Source organism: Dermacentor andersoni, chromosome 1, assembly GCF_023375885.2.
Source record: "Dermacentor andersoni chromosome 1, qqDerAnde1_hic_scaffold, whole genome shotgun sequence".
In the NCBI taxonomy this organism is placed as follows: domain Eukaryota; kingdom Metazoa; phylum Arthropoda; class Arachnida; order Ixodida; family Ixodidae; genus Dermacentor; species Dermacentor andersoni.
In genome coordinates this window covers 233,428,660-233,456,592 of record NC_092814.1, presented here as the reverse complement: position 1 = coordinate 233,456,592, position 27,933 = coordinate 233,428,660, and the positions used below count along the sequence as shown (strand labels likewise).

Below are 27,933 nucleotides of genomic sequence, written 5' to 3'. Positions count from 1 at the left end.
TATGTTGGACTAGGATGAAAATTATGTTATAGGTTGAAGTAGGGCCGGCTGGTCCGATGGTACCAGCCGGCATGCAGCTTCGTGCGAAAGAGACGCTGGTCGCCGTGTCCCTGCACAAAGTAACGGCGCCTCTGAATTGGCCGTAGTGGTCGTTGTAGGTTAGCATTCAGCTTGTGCCGGCCACTGAGCAAGCACTGCCCTCCTACGGTACAATGGCGCAGTCGTTCCTTTTATGGAGAGCATTTCCAGCTCTCTCGTACTTCTGCAGGTGACGATGAGTTTTGATTTTGCCATAACTTAGGCACGCAACCTTATTTATGTTGGTCTAGGGTGAAAATAATGTTGTAGGTTGAAGTAGGGCAGCAGTGCGATGGTACCAGCCAGCATGCAGTTTCGTGCGAAAGAGGCACTGGTCGCATAGCATATCATAAGAAGCCAACACAACATAAGTTTGTTGGCTTCTTATGATATGACTAATAAAAACCGGGCCCCTCGGTTAACCCCCTTTCTTCACGCTGGTCGCATAGCAATGACACCTCTTGGCTCTTGGCGTCTTTGTGGCGTCACAGAATGGCTGTTCACTGCGGTATTCTCGTGGTGATGTTGGCTTAGTGGCTTTTTCACCGTGGCTTCATGTTGGCAAGCGAATGAATTTGTTTGAATGCGCTCAGCCAAAAGTCATTTTTTGGCTGAGTGCATGCAAACAGTATCATACAACAGTCTCCAACCATCAGGTGCTACCTTTGCTGATATGGTCGTTTAGTGCAGCGTTACATTGATGCCACTGCTTCCTAGTGTAGCTTTGTTGTGCGCATTGTTAAGCGTTGATTTACATTTGATAGTATACTCCAGCCGTAACCGCATAATTATTTTTTGTTAATACTTCCCATGTTTAGATGTCTCAAGGTCCGTTTCATGAGCACCACAAGTACCTCCAGCAAGCTGTGCTGCAGCTGCATCGTGCTGAGAAGTTGCGGCCCAACAAGCTGAACGTCCTGTAAGCTTACATTGGAGGTCCCAATGATGCATCAGTCTGGCTGCTGCTTTCCAAGCTCTCTCTCTGCTGTGATCTTGGCCAGGGCAATTTCGCCTTCAACTATTGGAAGCAGCAGTGGGAGGACCAGCCAGAAGGGTCAAGTAACCTGCGCGCCTCCAATGAGACAGTCAACAACGTGCTTATTGTGCTCAAGAAAGTTTCTTGCCACTTGCCTTCAAATGCGCTCGGAGAGTTGATTGCAGACCTGGAGCAGCGGCTATCTCAGCTGAGTCTCCCCGTGGAGGTTATCACTCGCACGGTAGACTGCTTGCACATTCTCAAGCGTAATGTGCATCGGGAGCGGCCTGAACTTGGTGAGCGTGCCATCCAAGTATGGTGCAAACAGATGCTGGACAAGTGCCAGACATTCCTTTACCAGGCAGTCATGGGAACCAAGAATGAGGGCAGCACAATTCTGCAAGAGCAGTTGGTGCGCCATCTCGTGCTCCTTGGGGAGGCATCTCAGCCTGCGCCTTGCGCTGTCTCGAGCCAGCTTTACGACCTGGTTCAGGCCTACATGACCAGTTCGGAGAGCCCAGAGACCATGTCGGAACCCGACGCCAAGACAGGTGATATAAAGATGAAACGAACCAAGCGGTCCCGGGCACGACAGTCTGGCTGTGGAAAGAGCTGCCTGCGAATTACTGGACGCGTGCTTGCCCATGCGGTGATCGTGATGGGTATGCTATGCATACAGAATGAAATGCTTGCGAAGAGCGTAGTGTCAATCATGGGAAATTCCCTCTCGTGCAGCCAGGATCCAATGATGCAAGCCAACCTGATAATTGCACTGACTGACATGTGCAAGCGTTACGCCGTCTTGGTCGACCCGTATCTACCCGTCGTGACACGTTGCATCAAAGACTCGGTTCCAGCTATTCGCAGTTTGGTTGTCACATGCCTAGTGCAGTTGCTGCAGCAGGATTTTGTCAAGCTGCACGGACAGCTCTTTTACCGGCTACTTTCAGCCCTTGCTGACGACGAGCGAGAGATTCGCCAGCTGGCAGAGTTCGGGCTGATGGACTACGTGCTCAAGCGAAATAACCATCTCATTTATTACCGGTTTGTTGAGTGCCTCTGCTACTTCAACTCTTACCGCGGTTGCAGCGGCGAGGCGTCACAGGAAAACGCCGTTGAGATGACTGAGCGGGACCGGTGCCTGTTCAGCCTTGAAGGGAAGGGGCGGCGGGACCAGCGCATGGCTCTGTACTGCTTCATGTTGCTCAACATGCCGGATGAAGATAGGTTCAAGCTGACCCTTGCGCTGACCCATAGTGTGCTTGTGCCGTGTGCTGACGAGACAAACACTGGCCCCGGTATGGAAAAGGAATGTCCTGAGCTGTTGCATGACGCATTGTCGGTGCTGTGCTCCAAGGAGATCAAGCTGGGTGCCATTGCAGCTGCAGCTGAGGATGCAGCTACAGAGAACCCTGTCCAGGCCTTGCTGCACACCACACGCAAAACAATACTGAGCACTGTGGTGAGTAAATTCTTTAAGGTCTGAGCTGTAATCAACCTACCAGTTTTTTGCAGTTTTGTCAAGTATGCTTCCGAATTGTCCATGCTGCAGTTTATATTTTAATTTGCTGACGTGAAACTCGTCACACACATCGACTTGTTGTTGCGCCTCTAAGGGAACTACTTTCCAGAAGTGTGGAAAGCCGGAGAGCAGGTGCTTTTGTTGGAGGAACCTCTTCTAGATTTTTAACCTGCCACTGACGATACAAATCACCTCTACAAGTTTGGAGCACGTCGGTATACAAATGAATAGACGTCGCATTGCTTAGTGCCAGCTGTGGTAGTGCACTGTCAATGCGCGTTGATGTTGCAAGTGTAGTAGTTGATTAAGGTGTCTTGTACTGGCCCGTTGTGACGATGTGGCACAGCTCTTGCTCAGCTACATCTGTGACTACAGTGTGAACATAAAACATGGAGCACGGAAGAGAAAACATGCCGCACAAGAGCTTGTTGTGGTGCGTTCTCTCTACTGTACTCCCGTCTTTTGCGTTCATGCTCTAGCTAAAGATGCCGGTGTGTCAGCTCCCCAAACCCGCTGGGGTTTTTACTAAGCATCTGCGTACTCTATTAGATTCGTCGGACGGTCCTACCGCTGTCGACCAGATGTAGGAGTCGTCGGACTAACTCGCCGCTGCCACCATTTGAAGGATATGAAGGTCGTAGACAGGAACTCGGTGAACAGGATTTATTTACATATTAACAGTTTAAGCAGGATACCTTGGCAGACTAGCGCGACTCCCATATGGAGCCCGCAAAACTAACATACAGCAAACAGTTTACGAGTACACAGCTCACTAGTTCATTTCTAGCATGACAAGGAGCACTCAGCTCCCGACAACGATCACGACACGAGCACACCCTAGCAGCCGGCAAACGCTGCTTATAAGCTCTCCGCTTGACGTCATAGTTCGACGTCATCGTTCGGACGTGGACGGAGCACGAATGGTCGGGAAGGATCGTCCAAGCATTGTAAACTTGCCGCCGCCCCACACTATCGTTTACGCCCACACACACGCAAACACACAGGTGCGAACCCATACACACAAAGGCTCCGGAGTCGACGACCGAGGGCTTCGTAGAACCGTGCTCCGTCTCGGGTGGTGCGGCCAAGTACCAATTTCCGGAGTTGATCGCGCGCCACGTGGCTGCCTGCCGACCGCAGCTCTCGGAAGGGCGCTTCGACTGGTGGGCTTGGAACACGTGCAGCGGGCTGAAAGCTGGCACGTTGCCACCCCGTATGGCCATTCTTAACAGCTCCTCCATGGCCCGGAAAATCTCGCCTGGCCAGTGCAGGCAACCGCTGGGCAGGAAGAGAATGGCTGGCGAGCAAGACGATGGCTTTGCTCTCTGCAACCCCTGCGTACTTGGAATGCCTTCAACCATCTTACAACAACTGGCACAGAAGAGTCGACCCGGCAACACAATACCGCTCAGCGTTCAAACGCCCGGAATTAGCTGCTAACCCACCAGGCCTCCTATCACAATTTCCATGCAAGTCACTCAACTGGGAATCCCAAATTTTGCCCCAAAATTTCGTGCCGCCAAAGCGAGCGTTCACGTTCCTCCGGAGTTCGACCAAACCCGACCGTCGCGCTGCACAAGAGTAAAGGTTTACGCAGAATTAAACCGAAGCCTTTCAAACACCAATACTCAAACATAACTTCAGCAGCCTAACTTCGCGAACAGCCTGTTCCTACCCTATCACAGTGGCGTACTTATCTCATGTACTGCTGCCACTGAACCGTCTGGCCAACTCCACAGGTACGTCATCACAGACGCGCTAAGCTTGAGGTCCCTATTCCGAACACGTGCTTGCATCATACAAAGTTTTCATCACGCTGACTCACATTTATTCCTTTAGTCCACACAGGACCCGTTCCTTAAACAAACAACCAAACTTGCGTAACTTACGCAACACAGAGGAACCTTCGAACAAATGTGTCTTTTACTAACTAGCTCTTCGCACGCGTACTAGAGAAGTCAGAATACGGCTGCCTTAGACACACACGAGCAACCCAGTCATCAACGTTCTGCTTCCTTCCGTCCGCACAGGACACGCGTTAATGGACCTAAGAGCTCTTCTCAGTGCAAATGACGCACTTACTGAAAATCTACGCGTTTAACCTTAGAAAATTCAAAAACACTTAAAAAGAAAGAAGGTTAAATAACACACACGCGCGTTACGATAGGCCTCTCAACGATAACCTTGACCTTCAGGTTACTCACGCATACACAAAAGAAAGCCTATATACTTATTAATGAACACCTCGCGAGACTACAGGTTTACTTAAAACGCGTCTTTCAAATCTCGAGCTTCAAACAAATCATAAACAGAGCTCATACCTTACATATTGAAAGAAATCCTAGTCTCAAATCGCGAAAATTTGCAAATATTCAAAAATAAAACAAAACAACACGTTTTCCTACTACGGAAGCTCTCCTGGCCTCCCGTTCCCGATTGCTTACGACTGACTCATACTTTCAGCCAAACCCGAGGTGGTCGCGGTTTAAAAGCTACTCTGGCTACGGAGGAACAACAAAAGGGCTGACTCACTATCGGCTCCCCCAAGACGTTACGGTCTCCTGCCAATTTGCGTCCTCGCGCCCCGCTTTCAACATGACCTCGACTGACCGCGTCGCTACTCCCCACCTGGTCTCGTCTTGGCACTTTGCGCTTCTTTGTACTGCACGCTGAGCTTCGAAGAGAACGACGGAACGACGAGGAATTTGACTGCCCCGTGCCCTTTGTCCGCGTCCGTGCAGAACAAGCTTCTCGGTCCCCCTTTGACCGGTGGCTCGAACGTTTTCGATGCGTCAACATCGTCAGTGACGACCGCACCTTTTTCCTCGCGCCCTGCCCTCTTGGGTCTCTCGCCATCTTTGGCGGCGCTACATTAGTTACCGTCTTTCGGTCTTTACCGCGCTTCTTTTTACGGCGCTTTCTCTTCGCACTCACTTTCATGTCGCCTTCTCGTGCCTCGTGCTGGCCGGTACACATTTCGTCGGCCCGGATCGGTCTCTTACCCGCACAGTCTGAGTGATTTACATTTAAATCTACTCTCACTTTGCCTCGACTGGCGGACAGCCCAACCGACTCTGGCACAATGCAGCAGGCTTTACTCGAGTTATGCAACTCGCACTCTTGCGAACTGCCCTCTACTGCATTGCCCAGCTCACGCTGTGCATCTGCACACAGCCCGTCGGTATCGATCGCTGTCTCACGCGCACAGTCCGAATGATGAACAACTGAATCATCCCTATCTAGGCTATTTAGACTGGCGGAGAGCCGCACCGATCCCTGAACAATGCAGTCGTTCTCTCGTGAGCTACGGAGCTCGCCACCCCGAGGACTACTCTCAACTGCATCGTCCAGCTGGCACATTACTTCTGCACGCAGATCTGACCTGACATGGGTGCTCGCGTCTGTCAAGTCCGTAGTATTCTGTACCTCGCTAACGACCTCGCTACCATGAGATGCGACGCACACGCGCGGTAACTGTGCCAATTTGTTCGCAGCTGGCCTAGCTGTCTCTATAGTCATCTGTTGGCACAGCACCTCGTCGCTCTCACTCTGGCCTTTAACGGCCTCTGCTGCCACTAAGGCTTCGTTAGCTGCTAGCACTTCGAATTCACTTGTGAACGTGCTGCTACTATCACAGGTACTACTACTTTCCTCGGCTTTCGACTGAAATCTGCTGTCTACTTCTTCCCACTTTCGCTGCGTCCAGCCTACAGATTTCTCAAGCCGCTGTTGACTTCGCTCGATTAACTGCTCAAAACCTTGAATCTCATTGTTCAAGGCATCAATGTACTGCCTCGTTACTTCGGTTAGGCCTTCTTCCTGTGAAATGCTTTTCAGTTTCTGCCTTGCTTTTTCCTGTTCTTGCTTAAATTCTTCCTGTTCTTGCCTAATTGCTTCCTGTTCCCGCTTTTTGCTTAGAATTCGTTTGCCCATTTGTTCTATGAACTTGGAATCATTGTTACTTTCTAGAATTCCCTTACGAATTTCTGTTTCCGTCAAGTCCTCCTCTACGTTTACCTCGATCTCTTCACACAACCACAACAGGTCAGCTCTCGTCAAACACATTAGGACCATGGTCGCTACTTTAAGCTTTGGCTCTGCTGTCACACAATACTTGTTGCGATACCCACGCAAATCAAAATACAAGTAAAAGATCCCAGCGAATCAAATCCAAAAACACAGAGAAATTGAAGCCTGGTAAATCTTACAGCCAAAACCAAACGCTTACCCACTGAAGCAGCACCATATCACCAGTCCTTCCCCGCCGTATCCAGTCAGTTGCAAGAGGTGGTCAATCTCAAGTCGCCTCCAATTTGATCAGGATGCCGGTCGGTCACCATGTGCCAACGTCCGTCAGCTGCCGTTGCTGTCTCCGAGTCGTCGGCCGATCTAGAAGCCGTAGGCTGGTCTAGGAGCCGTAGGCTGATCTAGGAGCCGTAGGCTGATCTCACCGCTGCCATTCAGTTATTAGATTCGTCGGACGGTCCTACCGCTGTCGACCAGATGTAGGAGTCGTCGGACTAACTCGCCGCTGCCACCATTTGAAGGAGATGAAGGTCGTAGACAGGAACTCGGTGAACAGGATTTATTTACATATTAACAGTTTAAGCAGGATACATTGGCAGACTAGCGCGACTCCCATATGGAGCCCGCAAAACTAACATACAGCAAACAGTTTACGAGTACACAGCTCACTAGTTCATTTCTAGCATGACAAGGAGCACTCAGCTCCCGACAACGATCACGACACGAGCACACCCTAGCAGCCGGCAAACGCTGCTTATAAGCTCTCCGCTTGACGTCATAGTTCGACGTCATCGTTCGGACGTGGACGGAGCACGAATGGTCGGGAAGGATCGTCCAAGCATTGTAAACTTGCCGCCGCCCCACACTATCGTTTACGCCCACACACACGCAAACACACAGGTGCGAACCCATACACACAAAGGCTCCGGAGTCGACGACCGAGGGCTTCGTAGAACCGTGCTCCGTCTCGGGTGGTGCGGCCAAGTACCAATTTCCGGAGTTGATCGCGCGCCACGTGGCTGCCTGCCGACCGCAGCTCTCGGAAGGGCGCTTCGACTGGTGGGCTTGGAACACGTGCAGCGGGCTGAAAGCTGGCACGTTGCCACCCCGTATGGCCATTCTTAACAGCTCGCTTGTGCAGGTGCGGGTGAATTTGTTGGAGAACGTGATTCCTGTGGTCATTGCTCTCAAGAACAAGTTGGAGGCCGCCCGGTCACCACTGATGCGGTCACTGCTCATGTTCCTGCGCGAGCTCATGCGCGACTACAAGGCGCAGGTCGACGAGATGCTGTCGGCGGACAAGAAGCTGGCCAGCGAGATTGCCTTTGACATGCGGCGCCTGAAACGGAAGGAAGAGGAGGCCGCCGCCAAGGGCAATGCGGTCGCAACACCAGAGACTCCTGTACGTGCCGTGAAACCGGAGCTCAGGGAACTGCTTGACACAGCGCGTAAGCTCAAGGAAGAGGCCAGCAAGCGGCGCTGCATTGTGGTGCTACCACAAGTGGCATCCGAGGAAGAGACCTCTCAAAAGCAGAATGGCAATGGTGAGCCTACGCCCCAAGGTCAGAGACGTGTCCTCTTCTATGGGCAAGCTTTGAATACAAGGATATCACCTCGAGATTCACTGTGGCATTATTGTTACAAATGATGCCAGTAGCTGTATCCCTTGTGGTTCTTTAAGGGGCCCTGCAACACATTTTAAAACAAAAACCCAAGTTATCGGTCCCAGGAACTTCAAGGTGCAATCAAAATGAGGAGAAATGTGGTTAACTGAGGGGCCCGATTTTTATTAGTCAGGAAGTGGATGGGGAAACGGCGCCGCGGTAGCTCAATTGGTAGAGCATCGCACGCGAAATACGAAGGTTGTGGGATCTTTCCTCACCTGCGGCAAGTAGTTTTTTCATCCCCTTCCATTTCCATTAATTTATCGTTTCTTTATTTCATTTATTAAGCACAAGTAATTTCCCCTATGTTGTCCTTTTGTCAGTGTTTGTTGGCTTCTTATGATATAACTAAGAAAAATGAGGGTAACACTGAAATCTAATTTTCGCGGCTCTCAATGCAACATTTCACTCTCCTATGATGTCGTAATGTGTCTCTCGGCTAATAGGCATAGAGCATCGATGTTACTTAAAAGGATTTTGCGCGATGTGGTTGGCCAAGCCTGCTAAGCTTTGATGGCGCTCCCACGGCATCCGCGAGCGGGCGGCGTGCGGTCCTACATCGGAGGCCATGGTGTCAATTTAGTGGGGAAAACAGCTGCCGCGAGGCAGACGTTGGCGCGCGATGGGCTCCGAATGCTGATGCGCCGTTTCCGTGGTTGCAACGCCTTCCTCGTGGCTGCGTGATAATTAGGCAATGCCTAACATAGCTGTAAAACGTAATCTTGTAGGCTTTTTCGCAGCATTGCCATTTGTTGGGCGTGTTGGTAAACTGAAAGCATATTTAGCGCCAGCAAACAAGGACGGGAGGGAGACGACGCGCATCTCCCTCCCGTCCTTGTTTGCTGGCGCTAAATATGCTTTCTTTTTCGCAGTATTCGCAACATCGTGCAAATTTAAATTGCACATTAAATTTTTTAAAGCGAAGCTTTCTTTGCCTCTTCGACTTTCCCACGCTGCTACTGCTGCTGATGCTGCTGCTGCAGCGGCGGCGGCGGCGGCAGCGGAGGTGGTCGTCGTCGTCGTCGTCGTCTGGCACACCGCGTCAGGGGTGGTTCAGAGCGTGTATATACATTTCAGTAGCGCATCAGAGAGTAAAAGCGACGTGAGAAACTCGTTTGCACCTTTGCACTGCGTCGAATGTACACACAATGAATTTCACAATGTGCATAAGGCGGAGGTCTCTGGACGTCGCCTCATTAGCCTCTTGACAGTTGTAATTATCCGTGACTCCCGCAAAAGTATCGCAGTAATTGCGATTCTTACTTTTCTACTAAGCTGACGTGAGAAGGCAAGAAAACGCTATATATACTATTATACAATAGACACGACAGCGGTTGCGGGCGAACGGTATAAATTTAAGGTACGGTACGGTTTCTGCGTTTCTGCTATTTCTGAAAAATAAACACAACGCAAATTTGTCAAGTGGACAACGTACGCAGGGCACGGGGAAGCAGAGCCGCATTAAAGCGCACCGTAGTATCTAGGCGACACTACGGAAGCGGTCACACGTCAAATCAACACTTCTGTGCCCGCTGCGGTAGCTTTGCGGCTATGGCATTGCTCGAGGTCGAGAGATTGATCCCGACCGCGGCAGCCGTATTTCGATGGGGGCGAAAAAAAAAAACGCTCGTGCACTTAGATGTAGGGACACGTTAGAGAACACCACGGTGTCAAAATTAATCCGGAGTCCGCCACTGTGGTGTGCCTCATAATCCGAGTGTGGGTTTGACACGTACAGCCCCATAATCCATTTCAAGTTTAATACTTCTGTCACAATGCGATGTGCCATGCGAAGCAATGGGAATGCTCAATCCTCTCAGAAGTTATGAAATAGGGCGCATACAACTCCTCACTCAAACACCTCTCCCTGTGTGTTCTGTGTACTACGCAGACAAAAAGCAGTGGTGCACGCAAGGTGACATTTAACATCAACTCACTATTCTCGTGTTAGCCTAAACATTGAAGAAATTCAACATTCGCCGTCAGCATCACTGCTAATTATCGTCAATCAAAGCAACCAGCATAGAAATGTTCGCTTACATCGATTCCCACAGTGCTTCGGATCCGCATATTAAAAAAAAATATGTTCAACCTGAAGAACCCAGTGGACTTAGATATGACATCATGTGACATTTATAACTCATTCAGAGCATGCAGCAAAGCTCTAAATTTCACCAAGAAACTGGCGTCAGAGAATACAGTGAGGTTTTTAGACTATAAACTGACCTTTTCTAATACCGGACACGTTTGCTGGATGTATGCCCCCCGCACCAAGAGCAACTTCTAGCATTTGAGGCGTCACGCTCAAAATTAGTGAAACTAGGCATAGTATACCTGTGTTTTAATAATGCATTCAATAAAAGTTGCCACCATTCAATGCAGCATAGTTTTGATGAGCAGATCCAGCACCTAAAGGGGGCTGGCTTCCCGGAAGGCTGATTATACATATTAAAAGCGGTGGCCGAAACGAAATTGAACAGGTTGAAAAAAGAAACAGATGGTCGGGTACACGCACGTGGAAACGAGGATCGTAAGATAGTGGAAATTATTCCTTATGTCCACAAGCTTTCACAAAACGTGAAAAATGTTGCCACTAGGCATGGCGTACGAGTTGTGTTCTCGGCGCCATGTAAACTTTCAAGACTTGATTGCAGGATTGAAAAACGGAAACGTAAGAGCTCTTGCACTATTCGCCATGTTTAAAATTTAACTGAGTGCACTACCAATGTTGTTTATCGCATACCGTTGTCGTGTGGTAAAGTGTACATCGGACAGACTGGACGCTGTGTGAATGTCCGCTTAAAAGGCGATGAGACGTCTGTGACGTCAGGTGGAGGGGCAAACGTGCCTGCTTACTGCCGAAGTTGCCTTTGCCATCCTGTTTATGAAGACACAAATTATGGATAGGGGAGTCACGACCTGCGAGAGAGAACTCATTGAAGCATACCAAATCCAAAAACATGGTCACAATCAGTGGTTAGCGTGTTCTCCTTATCACTCTCATGCAAAAAAGTGGCTTTTTTGGTAAAATGCCGTCTTTATAATATGTGTCCTTCAGCGATCTTTTTGACGACTGACAGGTTTTGTATGGGGCATGCGCGCGTTGGTTTTCTTTTCTTTTCGACCCAAGCGTTTCATCAAACTGCATTGCTAATCGAAGCGTGTGTGGTTTTTTCTCTCCTCTTGTGTATGCGTCTTCGAAGGCTGGGTTTCGTAGTTTCCCCTGAAGGTTGCCTTGAATGAAGTGCATGGGAAAAGTGGCGTGGAGTTCAGGCATTACAGCCCCATCAGCAGGGCGGATGCGCATGTGCTCCCAATGTGACGAGATCAGTCGGCTGACACAGCATGCTTCATTTCAAGTGCTTTGCTTTAGAATGACCACAGAGAATCCTGCTAGTTTCAATTTCCTAAAAGGTTTGCAATACGGCATTAGTGGCAGAACATGTTGTGCAGTGCGTTTTTATTCAGCGTCTCACACATCTGGCTTCACCAGCTACCATTTCAACGCTCATTTCAACGTAACCTCGCATTGCTGACTTACTGCAATTAATGTTCACTTGGCGCACGATAACTGCATATAGCTAATTATAACCAGTTAGCAAGCATTAGTGGTATCTAATTTTTGTCTTTACCAAGACACCCTCTTGATATGCATATGCTTATAATTCTTTTAAACTTCAGGGGGGAAATGAGCATGTATGGCAAATCGTATTTCTAATACTGTAACGATGAATTGGGGCACTTAGAGCTTATACATGTCACAAAGATGGCAGTATAAATATGATTAGCTGTGAAGCCTGGTTATTGTGCTTTAAAGCAAAATTTAGAGTTGCTTGTCATGAAGTAATGAGCAGGCACTTTGATCAGCCACGCGCTGCTTATTGGTGTGTGGTTTTTTTACTTAATTATCAACTATTTGCATTTGTGAATTATCAAAATCTGTAAAAAGAAAGTAGTGCACAGCCATTCTTACTTTCAAGCTTTCCCAAGGCAGCCTAATGCCAAATGACCTTCTGTGCGCTAAAGCGGGGCAGACTGTTGTAGCATCGCTTCTAACTGGCAGGTCTTGGGGAAAGTGGTGCTGGGCATGATGTTATAGCAGTACCTTCTGAAATCGTACTTATTTTCTCTGTTGAGTACAGCAGACACCGCCTCAACTACAACTGCAGGAAATGGCGTTGTGAAGATTTCAGAAGAACCAGGTGGTTACCAGTCTATTTCCAAACAGACGCCCAGCAACGCACAGTTAATTAATCAAGCTAGCTCATCGGCTAGCCTCGAGTATGCATCCAGCAAAGATGGCTCCAGAGCCTTGCCTTCTGGACGACCAATGAACTGCTCACGAAACTCTGCAGTACCCGCAGCCAGCAAGTCCGCCTCCGAAGTGATGCCGCGAAGCCGTTCAAGCAGCTGCGCCAACCCAACAGCCCGAAAGGAACTCGTGATGGACCTAGCTGACAGTCAAGTACAAGAGCAGGCGAAAGGTGTTTCAATGGAAGAGGCTGCTCCGGATTACCCGCTGATGCGGCGTTTCAGTTTATCTGACCTTAGCGACATCAGCGCGCTGTCCATTGAGGATACCACAGGTGAAGCTAAAAAAAGAATAAAAAAGAAAAGACACACCCTCACGCCTCCTTTGGGAACTCGCATTTCAGTGAGGTCCCAGTCACAGAAGTTTCCAGTCACACTTGGCGAAACTGACTCAGTATGAAGCTCGCCAACACAAAACATCGCGACATCACTCACCGATTCATTGGCACATTCAGAGACAGATGCTGGTGAGTTCAAAAAGCCAGCAGAGACTGGTTAAACAACGAGGTTTCTTTACCGGCTGCAGACAAGCCCAAGCATTACTCAGACTAGTACGCCTCTGCTCGACGACCGAAAACAGAGACTCTGCAAGTCGCCCTGAACAGTTCTTTCAGAACCTTGCAGCAAAAACCTAACCAAGCGTGTTATTGTACTTTCAACGTGTTATTCAATCTTTCACAATGTAAACGTTTTTATTCAACGAATATTAAAACATGACGGATGTTCGGCAATGTTTCTAGTGTGTCGACATCTTCAATCTAGCCTTCTTTTTTCTTCACTTGTCTACAAGGTCTGTCTGGTTGAAGCAGCAAGCGATGAGGTATATGATAATGTTCAGAGGTGCAAGGTTGATATCTTTGGAGCTCTGAAATGACAGTGAAATGAATCAACTGTGTGCACGAACGTCTTTGCTAGTGAAGCCGTGTTGCGCCATCAGCTTGCTTTTCGTCATGCCAGTGCCTTGTTGGATCAAATTGGAGCGAAATTTGCACAGCCACCACTGCCCATAAATTTATTACTTGTTCAACGTTCTGTGACATAACAAGTGCCTGTCCTTTATTATAAAGTGTTCTCGAAATTGTAAAATGGCAGAGTAATGGCCCATTTGAAGCGAGTAAAAACGCATCAAACTCACGGTCGTGCAGCTGTGTCATAGTACCATGAATGTTTGCCACTTGATGACCTTTTTATACAGTAAGCGAATGATATAGTAAGCGAACCAGCCTAGTGAAAGAATGTCTGACATGTATGCATGCATTCAATGCGTGTCAGTTAGCCAATTGCAGTCTCGAGGGCTATTTTGAAATCTGCTCTATATTTACGCGGTTGCTTCGTGTTGCACCGTGTACTTTGACCCTGGAGCAAAGTTGGTAGTGCTTGGCACGAAACGAAGGCACTCTCACCCTTTCTCATAGGCACTGGTCTCTACCAGATACGTTAACTACTTGTCGCAGAGCCTGGGTGCGTGTGCACTGTACATGAATGCATCATTTCTTGTCACCCTCGTCATCTGGAGTAGCATACATCAAGACTATCATCTTCAGCATCAATTAAAGATTGCTTCTCTTTGGACTGGTCAGGCCAATGTAAACAGACGTGAGAAATGTGATCATATACCTATAATCAGTGTCACTTACTGGTCACAGGAGTTCGAAGGTCGCGAAGGGGCTTTGTTGGTCAGTCATATTGAAATTGAGGATTAAAACTAAACATAGTAGGGGGGGGGGGGGGGGACTCGAGAAGGAATGACAGACACAGTGCTTACTTTGTAGTGTGTAAACGCTGTGTGTCTGTCGTTCCTTGTGTCCACGTCTCCATGTTTCACTACACTTCCTATCAATTCGATAATAGTTCTTGACTATGCTGAGCAGCAGTCGTTAGTGGAATTATCGTCTGCTGTCAATACATGGGCTTTTACGGAGGAAAACTAACAGCCCCATGTTTGTTCGCTAGGATAAAACTCTTGTCCTTCCAAGTTTACCTTACGCTGATAACCGAACGCTTACCTAACGCTGGCGAAGCTGATAATATCTACGTTCTTGCTATCGGCTGGCGAAAAGAGAGAGAGAGAGAGAGAGAGAAACTTTATTGAAGTAATGAATGTGCTTGGTTAGTGCGGGTGGAGCCCCTCTTCCAGGGCCCCACTGGCTATTGCGGCTCGCCGGGCCTGGTCGAGGGTCGCCAATTGGCTTCCCAAGTCCCCTTCGCAGAGTCGCGTCTCCCACGACGAATTGCTGGGTGTGTTGTTAAGTAGCGGCGAGACGGCGTCTGCCGGACGCTGCGTGCACTGGTAAGTTATGTGTTCGAGTGTCGGGGTGGAGTCGCACCACGGACATCTGTCGCCGTGTTTGTTGAGAAAAATTTTGTGGAGCCTATGTAAGGGTGGATAGGTGTTTGTCTGTATTCGGCGCCAGTCCCTGGCCTATAGCAACCATAAACTTTTTCCTTTCCCTCACGTTAACGTTCACTCGCGGCTTGACGCTGTGTTGAGATCCACACCCCTGAGTGTGAAATTAGCTCACCGAGTGCTGAATTTAAAATTAAATTATGGGGTTTAACGTGCCAAAACCACTTTCTGATTATGAGGCACGCCGTAGTGGAGGACTCCGGAAATTTCGACCACCTGGGGTTCTTTAACGTGCACCTAAATCTAAGTACACGGGTGTTTTCGCATTTCGCCCCCATCGAAATGTGGCCGCCGTGGCCGGGATTCGATCCCGCGACCTCGTGCTCAGCAGCCCAACACCATAGCCACTGAGCAACCACGGCGGGTGTGCTGAATTTGGTGATGAATATCTCGGAACAGAAGCACTTCAGGAGAACCAAATAAAGTGAAATTGACTTCAAATACGATTGTCAAATACAAACATATATGTCATATTCGTGATAGCAGCAAAACATTTAATTAAGAAGTTTTCTTAATTATGCGTTTGATGACTCTACTTTTAAACGAAAATTGTGCCCGCCAAAGCGCATAAATCTCCTGCGCAAGCAGATATTGCGAAGCTAGCAGCGCGCTTTTATTAAAATTACCGTTAGCTTAACTTGGAAGACCCTCTGTAATATTTTAACGAATACGCGTAGCCGTCATATTCATACTTCTTAATATGTCGACTAAAAACAAACGTATGAGTGTGTAGTGGAGACACTGAGCAGAACTCGGTAGACATCGCGTGACATTCCTAAAGAAATAAAAGAGGGCACCTCAACCAAATGCAACTTCTTTGTTTTTTTTTGCATTACATAACAATGCACGTTCCATCCTGACTGCCTCCAGAGCGCGCGCGCCAACTGCGTCGCAAACAAAAAAGGAATAACACCTAAAAACTATTGCGACAGCTTACAATTACATAACTTCGTGATATCGCTTATCTCTAGCCGAGCACTCCAAGACAAAAGCCTCACTCCCTCCTAATGTATTGAGTTGTCGCAGCCTGCACTTGTGGATAATTTCCGCGAAGCCCCAATCGCGATGCATACGTAACAGCAGCCACCGAACGTACAGCACAAACTGCAACTGTGCGTGAACACGGCAGATGCCCCCGAGCACAAGCAGCATCATTCACGACGACGCAACCTCGGCGACGCTTTCTTAAGACAATGCGCGCGTATGAGATCACCGCGGCGAGCCACATGACTTTTCCCGAAGGAACACTCCTCGCGCTGCGCTGAACTGACGCAAAAGGCGCCGTCTGCTTTCGCAGAATTTCAGCAACAGAGACACTGAACTAAATCTGTCTGTCGAACCGGTTCGGAAGGGTTCCTGCAAAAAGTTCCGGCTCAAGTTCGGTTCCAAGATGGCGGGAAACATATCAGTTCGGTTCTTCTCCGGCTGAGCTCCGGTTTTCGGTGCAGTTCTGGGGCCTGTCAGGAATGGGGGCTCAATCCCATCGCTCGTGATCCGTTGTCAAGATTGAAGTCCGGCATGAATTCGAAGGTAGCTGGCCCATGCCGTCGTCCAACTTATCCACGCTGAGGACGTTGATGAAGGGAAGGACTGCTTCTCATCGAGAACGAGGAAAATGGGTTCAGTTACAGTATTTATATCAGTCTAACATGACTGCTTGAGAAAAGTGCATCAGTCTAACACGACTGCTTGAGAGAGAATGTCAATCCAACATGACTGCTTAAGAAAAGTGTGTCCAGCATCCGCACAACAGCAGTTTTTAAACACTCGGTCCTCCCGCGATACAAGGCGACGCGAACGTTCGTTTGGTGATCGCAAACTAGCCGCCTCTCCGCAGGACGGTCTACACGCACAAAAGCACACACGTTCGAAGGTCCGGAACCGACGTCAGAGGGGCCCCGTAGAACTCGGAGCCGTTCCGGGTAGCGCGTTGGGGAGTTTGGGAACGATAGTTGGCCCGCCGAACTCATTCCGTCACAAAGTCGATTTAGTCACGCTGTGGCTAGAAGTTGGCGGCGACGCTCCCGGTATGTTGCCGTCATAGTCGTAGGTGGGTGGCAATCTTGCACTGCAGCTCGCCGTTCTTAACAGCGCCGGGATGTTGCCGCCTATAGTCGTAAGTGGGTGGCAAACTTGCACTGCAGCTGGCCGTTAACGGGCCCTATAACGTAAAACTATTCCAATATGTTTTTATTCCATTCTCCTGACGTCAAATTCGAGTAAGCGCTGACGCAAGCATCGGGCGGTCACCCGCAGGGTTGTCTGAACAGACCGATCAAACGCCCTCCTCGTTCATAGGAAGTCACTTTTGTTTACTTGAAAAACGAATGACATTGCCTACACTCAGCGGCTTGTCTTATCTAATTGGCTGACAAGAGGCGAGGAGCACACTCAAGTGGAGAGGGATTCGATGGGGCCGAGCCACTGCACTGAAGATGGATAACCGGATGAAGAGGGTGGTGCCAGCGTCTGCGATTGGTCCGCTTTCCCTTACTTAGCTTGCGGTGGCTGGTCGAAAATCGTGGCGGCATGCAACCGGAAACTTAAGAATGACGCTAAAACGGATCTTCAGCAAAGAAGAGTTGGCAGAGCGAGGTCGTAAACGTGACAAAAGTGCTCGAAAACGTTACACGGCCACGCAAAAAGTTTTATTATACGCAAATAAATCCATGCTCTCCGGCAGGTGCGAGTAGCCAGTGCCTGCGTGATCGGCGGCAGCCATCTATTATTCCTTTCGGAACGAGGCAGCCTGCGGCTATTCAGAAGAAAATTCAGTTTTGTTCGGCATATTAATGCATCTTTAACGCGTACGCGTCACTTTGACGCGTTAAGCTTTTGCGGTTTTGTGACGTCGCGTGACAGACAGGTGAAGTGGGTGCAGCCCGAAAACTTTTGACCAATAGCCGAGGGCTAATGGCGAAAAGGCGTCGAATCATAAGTAACTATTTTTTGTTTGCTCAGTCAAATCATGCATAATCAGTGTGTACACGTCGTATCAGATGGGGAGCTATCGCGGTTTTCGTGACGTCCCGTGACAGACAGGTGAAGTGGGGGTGGTCCAAAAAAATTTTTGACCAATCGCGGAGGGCTGATTGCAGAATTGAAATAGAAAAGTTTGGAATAGTTTTACGTTATAGCACCCCTGGTTCGGTTGGACATCCTTCAAGTTGTACGCTTTCTATATCGATTATGATTGATCAAGAAATTACTCATATCCAACGTACATGTTGGCATATGTGTGAAGCTGTTAATCAAATGCCATGCAGCTAAATGTAATGAGCAAAATTGTTTATTTTCATCCTGTGCAACGGACAATCACATGCAATGTTTATGTACCACAGGGGTCCCAACGTTATTCTTATGCAATGGTTTGGTTAGAAATGCATTGCGCCGTTCACCAATTATGTCGAAATGTAAACACCAAATCTGGCGTATGCACGGTGTGAGACGTCTGGCCAACGATATCACGATGATTAATGCCACATTACGGTAAAAAAACACGGCCGGTTTTCGCGCATCAGACCTATGTTTTTGACACGTTTATGACAAGTTTAGGACAGAGGCAATGTCATCCTGAAGAACGGCACAGTCACGTGCATTTTTCACGGCTTTGAACACTTTCATCTTGTGCATGAGCGTACAACAAAAAAGACGAGTATTGGTGACGTAACATATTTCACAAAGACTGAGAAGAGAACCGTTAGCACAAGACCCTTGGCGACAACCTGTGGCCTCATAGAGTAGAGTGCTCACTGATGCTAGCATAGCAATGCCTATTACGCAAGTATTACCAATAGTGCCGGGATGGAGAGTGAGGTAAATCGAGCTGTGATGTCTTGTGAACAAGCAAATCATGGCATACGACGGCGAAAGCCTTCCTGAGGTCGAAGCATGCCATGCCTAGGTCGCCAGTGCTATGCACTTCTTCGGAGGCAGATGACATAAAATTACCAAGTGGGTAGTAGCGGGACGTCTCGTCCCGGTTAAAAACAGTCTTTCGCGAAGATAGTGGAGAAGATAGTCGCGCATATATATATATATATAAAACGAGACGGATCTATAGTTAACGGAGACGGATCTATAGTTAACTGCAGTGATTTTATCCCCAGATTTAAACACGGTAACAAATCGCGCAGTCTTGCTCATGTTCATAAATGTGCTTGCTTTTGTAGCATTATCAAACATGAAAATTCGTATTGATATGGAGACCGTATTCCTCGTACCCCTTAAACATAGTGAGCGGCATGCCATCACGACCACACAGCAGCGAGTTCTCCAACCAATAAAAATAATAATAATAATAATAATAATAATAATAATAATAATAATAATAATAATAATAATAACGTACATGTATAAGAAGTGAAACCGAGGGAAAAGTGATGCAAAATCCTGGTAGCATACTGATGCATTAAAGAAGCGAGGTCGTAAACTGCGTAATGATTATTCAATACGTAAACTAATTAAAAATATTGGAATGGGCTGAATATAATCTTAAAAATACCTTACCCAGTTTACAATACGGGTTGAAGTGTGTTATGTTTCATAAAAGTGTGGGCTCTGTTTAAGCACGCTAAAACATTGTCAGAAACCAACGAATTGCCCATTCGCTAAACAGAGCTGATGGTCCATACAGTACGTTACCGTTATAATGCCACGCTAAAGGCATAGCTTTGCGAACATCGTCTACGCTTTGTAACACTCGGCCACGAGACGGTTAGATTGAACAGCTACAGAGTGAAGAAGCAATGAAAATGGAAGGAGCTCCTGATTCACTAATGTGCTGAGCAGTCGGAATGTGCCGTCGTATCGAGGATTCCACCCGAGTTGCCGGAATTCAAACCATTGCGTTGGACGTGAAAACGCGGTTATACCAAAGCGACCAGCGTGAGCGTGGCTTCTGGCAATTTTATTGCCGCACGGTGACCTTAGCTCCGACCTAGAAGAGGGACAACTGTCTGAAAAGCGACAGTGGCAACAATGCTGGCCACCGCGACTGCGTCACAGCGCAGGCAACACGTGGCGGCACCACTTCTTATGACGCAAGGTCCGTTCCAGGAATGGCTCCTTTGATTACCGCTGGTTTGATGGGGAACGACGGCGTAAGGCCGCCGGCACGCACGCACGACAGCGGCTGCGTCCGGCGAACACCACTGCTGACAGTGTAGAGGCCCAACTGTGCTACAGGCGACGGTGCGTGTGGGTCGTCATCGAGTGCGCGGAGAGCGTCCTCCGGGGTCTGGCGAACGCGACGGTCCTTCCGGGTCCCCGCACTGCCCGGAGGCTACCGCTGCTACTGGACGAGGAAACGCTGTGCACAGACACGGTTCGGCGGCGTGGCGCGTACACGGGTGCCAACGCCAGCGATGGCGCCACCGAGACCCGCGACGGTAAAGCATAAGTAGCCGGGTAGGCCTGGCGGTAGACCACGGTCGACGGCCGGGCAACTGCCATCATGCTGGCAGCTGGCGGCGCAACCAAGTTCAGCTGACTACCGCTTGATACGGCTGTAGTGCGCGTCAACAGCCTGGTGGAGGGCACGCTTGCCTGAACAGGTATGGCCGTTTGGACGGGAACGCTCGCTTGTACCGGAACGCAGACCGCCTGCGAGAGCGAGCAGGCCAAACCATGACAGTCATAGTTACATTTATTCATGCCAGCCTGTCTCAGTGCCGGCACAAATACCGCGTGTTCATGCGAGGAATGTCTCAAATTAATACATATGGGCGATACGAGACAAAGTAATTTTTGCTCAGCAGCGGCTGACTTGAGTTCTCACAGTGTACATAAAAATTCAGTAAGGATATATGATAACTGGAACCGCAGTGCATTTCGTGGACGTGTTCATACCTGCCAATTCCCTAATTTTCCGTCAAGGTTACGAATTAGGGTTGTTCAACGATTTTATGAAAGTTGCGTCAAAATTGACGAAATATGTTGTTCGCGGAAAAAGTTTCGCTCTTCGGTATTCAAAGAGATTCTTGGAAATCTTCTGATGGTGAAACGACCCAGAGGGATATTTGCTTCGGGCAAGATTATTCAGTCATGTTCCTACAGCAGGCAAAATTGGTAACATCAAAGTCACTGCAAAAGTCACTGTTAACCTCTAAATACTGTCCTGCTTGTCAATCTCTGCTCTCCCGAGTTCGTTGCTACTTGTGTGCTGCGCCTAAAGGTAAATCATAGTTCATAAAGCGTGTATATGTATCCCACAAAAGCAGTGCTTTGGACATGCAAACTTAAAGAAAAGAAGAAATTCAATAAATATACTGAATATCATATACTTCTCTGCTTCCCCTCGGAGGGAGGGGTAAAAGGTTAGGCAATGCTTTCAATACTGACTGAGTTCAATTCTGTATCTATAACGTGTCCGCTAATGTCATTATTTAAAAACTTAAGTGAACTTTTCTTCATTGTATTGTGCATTTACGCGCAAATTTTGATGTCCGTCGCTGCTATGAATGGTCCGCGAAAATTATCATACAATCCTCCATATTTAATCTGAGACATGCAGCCGTCAATAGATAGCAACACGAAACTATAGTGCAACCACAACACCCCAGCGCAGGTCGAAGGCGGTAGGACAGTCATACAGGAGCACTTGGCACTAGGTTGATCCGTCAGTTTGGCGCTGTGATGCGCGAAAGCGTCAGTGTTTCAAAGCCCGACAGTGCCCATGCGCCAAAAGCGAAATGCAATCCAGGCTCAGCAGCTAGCACGCGCGATGACGACCACCCCATCGAATATTTACATACGCCTATTGCCCCTGCCGTCACAGTGCGACGCAGGAGCAAGTATGACATATGATAGTGTATGACATGTCGTGTATAAGTGTTATGCGACCTTCTTTGTGATTTGACACTTTACTCTGCTTACACTTATTTGCGCGAAGATCATATTAGTGACTTTTTTAAGCGCCACTCTGTCAGCCAGTCTCCTTTGGGAGAGTATATTCCCCGCAAGATTCATTCAGCCTTTTTCCGCGCGAAAATAGGGCTTATATAGAAACTGAGTTAAATCGCCCAAGAACGTCCACGTTGTCTTTTACGCACCAGCAAACACAGTGGTCACGAGCATCATCGTGATGCATTTCCCTTCGCCCGCGCTTCGTCGTCTTTTGTCCAGCGACTATTGTCGATGCCTGATAACATGTCGGGGGATCGAAAAGGAGAGCTCGCGTGCGCCGCAGCCACAGTTGAGGCTGCAGTATGGACGGCGACAATTCTGATAAGCAGGAGGAGGCCTGGAATCGACATCGGGACGAGATGAAGAGGAAAGGAATCGTCCAGGAAACAGACTAACAGCGCGCCGAACGACTGGCTAAACGCCGCAACATAGCTAGACAACCAGACTAACCTGAACTTGCAATCAAGATTAACCAAGGCTAACCATGCCTCGGTTAACCTTAGCCTTCGCTGCGTATATCCTGGCGTAGCCGAACTAAGCCACTGCCAATTTTTTACGGATGAAGCAGTTTTTATCGAGGTTTGCTGCAGACAACCAGATGCAACGGAAATTGTGTCATCGCCTCACATTGCGGCATCTGTCCCGCTTCAGGCCAAACGGGTGGAGGTTTCTAACCCGCTTGCTGCCTACAAGGGAAGTGAATGGTGCACTTTCGCTACGCTTTATCTCAACTCGGCAGAAAAGCTCAGGCGTGATCTCAGCGGTCTTCTTGGGATTGGTTCTCGATATCGAAGGATGATGGTCTAGTTTATAGACTAGATAGATAACCTCGGCTAGGCGACACCGCTGCGCCTTGCTAAAAGCGCTCCCTCGTAGGAAAAAGCCCGCCTCGGTGCTCGCACACAGCGCTCCGCTTGCTGTTTGTTGACATTGCGGCTGCGTGCTTTTTCTTTCTTTCGTTCACAAGAAAGATGGAAAAGTACCTATTAAGAATGGGGTCGGACGAAGAGACAATGTCTCCAGTGTTATTCACTACATGCTTGTAAGTAGTACTCAAAACGCCAGATCGATAATAATGAGGTGTAATAATTAACTGTGAATATCCCTCCAAACCGCGCTTTGCGGACTACATGGGCCAGTTTATCAGTGCGCGATAAGACAAAAGATTGAGGACAAGAACGCAAATGCAGATGTAGATGTTGCGGCTGCAAAATAAGCGCTTGAAGCGTGAATATATATATATATATATTATGGTAATTCAAGCGCATTTTTACCACCGCGATATACAACTACATTTGCTTTTGAGCCACATTGATCGTCTAAAGAAAAGTATTGAGCTTTTCATTTTTCTGGAGGCACTGTCAGCACACGGAAATCAAAGTAACCTCATGGCATAACAGCTTCTTGTTTGCTTAGATGTGTCGTGAAAGATGGAAGTGAAGTTTTAGCATCGCACCTGCGCGTGATACCCTCCTCTCGTGTATATATGCACGAGACGACGTACGACGCGCCATTTGTGAACATGGCTGCGTGAATCCGGTCCCTGGTATACAAGATATTTTCTGATATTGCGAATTCCGCAAAGAACATCGATAGGATCAAGTCGCATTGACTTGAATGGCAGTGACAAACACTAGCAGCTTCTTCCTGGCGTCCTCACTCTCGCTGTCAAAAATGAAATTACGGAGTTTAAGGTTCCGAAACTGCACAGTGGATTATGAAGGACGCCGTAGTGAGGGTGGCTACGGGTTAATTTCGATCACCCCTGGTACTATACACAATTTAAGCGCACGGGCGTTTTTCTTCAACTCCGCCCCCACTAAAATGCAGTCGTCGTCGCGGGTAATCGAACTCGCAACCTCGTGCTCAACAGCAGAACGCCATAACACTGAGACTCCGCGGCGAGTGTTTGCTGACCGCGAACGCTGCACTGACGGCGGACTGAAATGTCAGCTGCACTCTGCATTAATTCTGTGCCATATACTGTCGATATTTTTATCAGCCTGAAGCACGGCAAGTAAATGAAATTGAATATAATTACTGTCTGGAAACGAGCTCTGTGCGTTGCAAACGTCCACCACTTTGATCTCATGAAATGTTTACTTTTGCACTCCTGGAAACATACCTATCTGGTAACATTCAATGCGGAAATCCCACACGACAGGAAAGAGAACTGTCTAAATAGCTTCCGTGTTTAATTGCAAAGTGCCCGAATGATCGTACAACCGTCGCTTCTATTATGGAACAATGTAAATCAATGATTACGTTTAGGACTGCGATAAGATCAACTCCCGACCTCTCCTCGGAATGAGCAAAGAGAAGCAGACCCGTACTATGCCTACTGCGTATTGTTTACACTCGTCCTTTTTTTTTCCTGGCTGCGGCAGCCGTGCGGTGGAATGAATTTTCACCACCCTCAAGGTGGTGAAAATTAATCCTGAGCCCTCCAGCTACACGGCGTCTCTCATAGCCTCAGTGCTATGCTTCGGTACGTTCAACTCTGCAAATAAAACAATGAACACTCGTACTTTCTATATCTCTGTATGTGGTGCTAGAAATCGCATAAACGTTGCTCTTAGTGGATGTGAGATATTTTGCTGAGTAGTTCACAAGGTGCAGGGCCGATGTCAGGTAAAGAATATACTTCTCCATAGTATCGCTAACCTAGACCAAGCCTTGTTTGAAACAATACTCGGAATAGGCAATGTCAGTCTCCCTCTAGAAGATAGCTGCACACCAAACCATTGACATACACCCCCCCCTTACACGTCCCCTCTCCAGCTCCCCGAGAAGGTGCCAGATAATCCGAAATTTTTTGCGTCTTTCTTAAGTGTTGCCCTCCCCGCCCCTTTTCCTTTATACTGAACATATTCCTGTCCTCTGAAATCGTGAATACCGACCCATTAGCGGGCAGCGAGTCAAGTTCTCAGGATTTTGGCGCCTTATCAAGAGAAGCTATACAATCTGAGCAATAAAACCACTCCAGTTAATACAGATGCAGTCGCCGACGCGACAAAACCATTTTTATGCTGCCTGAACTGAATATTGCCTCTTGTTTTCTCTTGATAATCTTGAAAAGTTCCGATAAAAATACAATGTAAGTAGAAATTATTGTTTAAAATGGAAAATATATGTCTCCAGTTATTTGCACTTCTTAACTAGGTTATTACAGCTACATGTTATTGTGTACATTCAGCCTGAAGGAGCTGCGCCCGCTTTGTGTATCAAGATTTCAGCCAACAAGCGCTAAACTGCTATAACGAAAACGTTGGCAGCTAACGGCACGTGAACAGAACTAAAGTCTATAATAAACAAGATTAGGTAAATGAACGCAATTTAACGAATATGTTGTTACGGTTGTAATAGACTAGCGAGTGTGTTCGCAAGTTTTCTATACGTTTCCGCCAAAGTAAGATATGCGCGGTAAATAAATATATCGCTGTATTAACCAGCTCTAAACTTTCAACGAAGGAAATGGTAGCGTTATAGATAAACACGATAACAACAATAAAAAAAAAAGAAGTTAGCAGCCTCCGCCCTGGGCAAAAGAAATCTGTATCCTGTCTAAACATCTGCCCCAAGCGCCTTTTCACTCCCGTGCATCTTCGGCTCCGTCATATGCACAAGGAGCAACAACTCACAGGCATCGGTTTCACCGCAAAGGAAGGTTGCGACTGAGGCAAGGCCATAGGAACTGGAGCCCCGTACATCAGCGGTGCCTGGACCGGTGGTACCAGAGACTGATGAGACGACGACGCCACGTTCGTGCAAAGACGACTGTGGTAGTGTGGCTGGACAAGCGTAAGCGAGTTTGTCCGGTGCACCGAGGAGGAAGCCACGTGGCCTACAGGTGCCGCGACTGAGTGACCGTGAATCATTGAGGGCGCCGCCGGCTGCGCAGCCACAACCGCGCCTACGCTCGCGACAGGAATTCCGGCTACCACGGGCACACCACCTCCAGTGGCGATGATGCTTGTAGAAGAGTGTACAGCATGGAGGCGCTTTGGTGTTTGTGTCACCCGGGACGAGAAGGAGGCCATCTGATGGATAGGTGGCCCCAAAGTGGGCAAGATCGACGTGTTCTTTGTTGACATGGCAACGATCCTGCGCGATGTGCCAGGTGGCAACTCACTGCCTGCGTACATCTGCAGAAGCCTGGTGAGCGGGTGCACCTGACCGTATTGCTCGGGGGTCTGCTCACGTTCTAGTGATTCAGACAGAGAGTGCGCAGCCATTCCCTTTCTAGACTTTCTCGGTCTTCGGAGTACATGGATGAGTCGCTGAGTGCAGAAAAAATACTTGGCCAACATAAAGCAGAACGGAATGACCAGCATGGCGAGGAAGACTGCCAGAAGTAGTGATGCCCAGTAGCCAACAAATTCGAGGACGTAGGTGTAGCAGACGACGTCCATGAAAGACTTAAGGAGAGCACGTAGGAGAGAGCAGCGCCCGGCTACTGTGTTTCCCGTCGGTTGCATAGCAATGTTCACAAGGTCAGTTACAAAACGGTTGTAGTACGAAGGAATCATAGGGAGCAGGACTTTCTTGATAACAGTCTTGTTTATCATTGGGTCACTGTCTTTATTCCGAAAATCAGACCTCTTGTTCAGGAAAATCGTGGCGTTCGCTCGATTCCCGTTGAGGAATTTTGCTTCAACTGACAAAGCGTTCTGAAAAGACGGTATAGCGTTGATGAATACGTCTGCAGTGTGCGAAAATGAATCTTTAGCTCTCTCATGCTCAGGCTGGGAAGACAATTCTTGCAATACTATCTTCAAGTTTAACCGTGGGAGAAACACACCTCGTCGGTGAGAAGTTCTTCCATGGCTTGGTTTCGGACCCAAGTCGAGAACGGAAATTGATTCATTTTGGCAGTTTTCCATGACTTCAGAAGGCATGATTCGGGACAACAAATGACTACGGTTGCTAGCTGGCCACAACCTTTCCAAGGCATCATCCAAGATGACATAGTTTTTACTGAGGTAGGGCTCGCAGAAGTAGGTATACCCCAAAGTGCTTTCTATAGTCATGAACATCGACTTCATTATGCCTACTATAACGAAGAGGGTAAAAGCGTAGGCTGTTAAGGTGAGCTCGCAGCCGATAAGGTGGGATAAGCCACTCCGCTCATGTGGTTCAATGTTTCTGTCGTGTGTGCAGATACCCATCAGAAGTCCTACGACGAGAAGACATAAGCTCAAAACATGCAAGATGATAATCCAGAAAAGATCAGATTCAACGTAATCTGCTAGGGATTTGAACGCACCTTTGCTGTCTTCAAATGCATTAACTTCTTTTTCGAGTTGGTTGATGCTGTTATGCGATGGCACCACGTTGCAATCGCTCTCATCCATCATAGAAGCGTAGTCACTAAGGACTTCAAAAACTTTTTGGCGATCCTTACGTGTAGCAGTGGCCACCGCATGAGAGACGTCCTCAAAAAGCTGTTCCTGATAGTGACGGAGATGAGCGCACTGATCTCTCATTGCTCTGAGCTTGGCTTCCAGCCGGCTATATCCACCTGTGTTTGCCATGCGACCGAGGTATCGTAAGTTACTTGTGCATTCCTGACTCACATGATGCAACGGAATCCTGACATCGGCCATTGCGCTACTTGCGATGAAGGACTTGAAGGCAGTGTCGAACCCGTCTCCTAAGATGTTCCCCATTTGAGGCATGCGCGCGGTCCTCCTGTTTTGTGCGATCTGGGCCACGGTCAAGTTGACGAATCCGCGAAGACCTTGGAAGGTGGACGCCAACACGGCGGGCACTTTCTCCTTTACGCTGTCGACCATGCTGTCGCGTGTACTCACGAGTGACACTAGCAACACCGTCATAAGCAGGAACAGAATTAAGAGCACGACGAAAAGAAACACAAAGACGGCCATGTAGCTGGACGTCACTCGGTGCTTGTACTCGCCCGTGCAGCAAACCGCGCAGCGCTGCAACGTGTTCACAATAGTGATGATGCAGAAGAACACCATGGCAGCCCAGAGGAAGGTGAGGAAGCTACCGACGCTTTGGTCATTGTAGGAGATGTTCT

The 27,933-nt window shown here is 48.3% G+C and overlaps 2 protein-coding genes across 2 annotated transcripts; one reads left to right on the top strand and one right to left on the bottom strand.

The window, feature by feature from the left end:
* The first annotated feature begins 896 nt into the window (after window positions 1-896).
* Window positions 897-16,413, top strand: LOC126547978 (condensin-2 complex subunit D3-L-like). The gene is made up of 5 exons (XM_055063261.1): window positions 897-992; window positions 1,080-2,516; window positions 7,744-8,164; window positions 12,622-12,731; window positions 16,282-16,413. Exons 1-5 carry the CDS (start codon window positions 897-899, stop codon window positions 16,411-16,413), a joined length of 2,196 nt encoding a protein of 731 aa, XP_054919236.1.
* A 3,479-nt stretch (window positions 16,414-19,892) lies between these two features.
* LOC129380951 (uncharacterized) lies at window positions 19,893-27,487 on the bottom strand. The gene is made up of 2 exons (XM_055063262.1): window positions 25,532-27,487; window positions 19,893-20,588 (listed from the first exon to the last, which is right to left on the bottom strand). The coding sequence occupies exons 1-2, from the start codon at window positions 27,422-27,424 to the stop codon at window positions 20,166-20,168; spliced, it is 2,316 nt and encodes a 771-aa protein (XP_054919237.1). The 5' UTR covers window positions 27,425-27,487; the 3' UTR covers window positions 19,893-20,165.
* Between the last annotated feature and the right edge of the window lie 446 nt (window positions 27,488-27,933).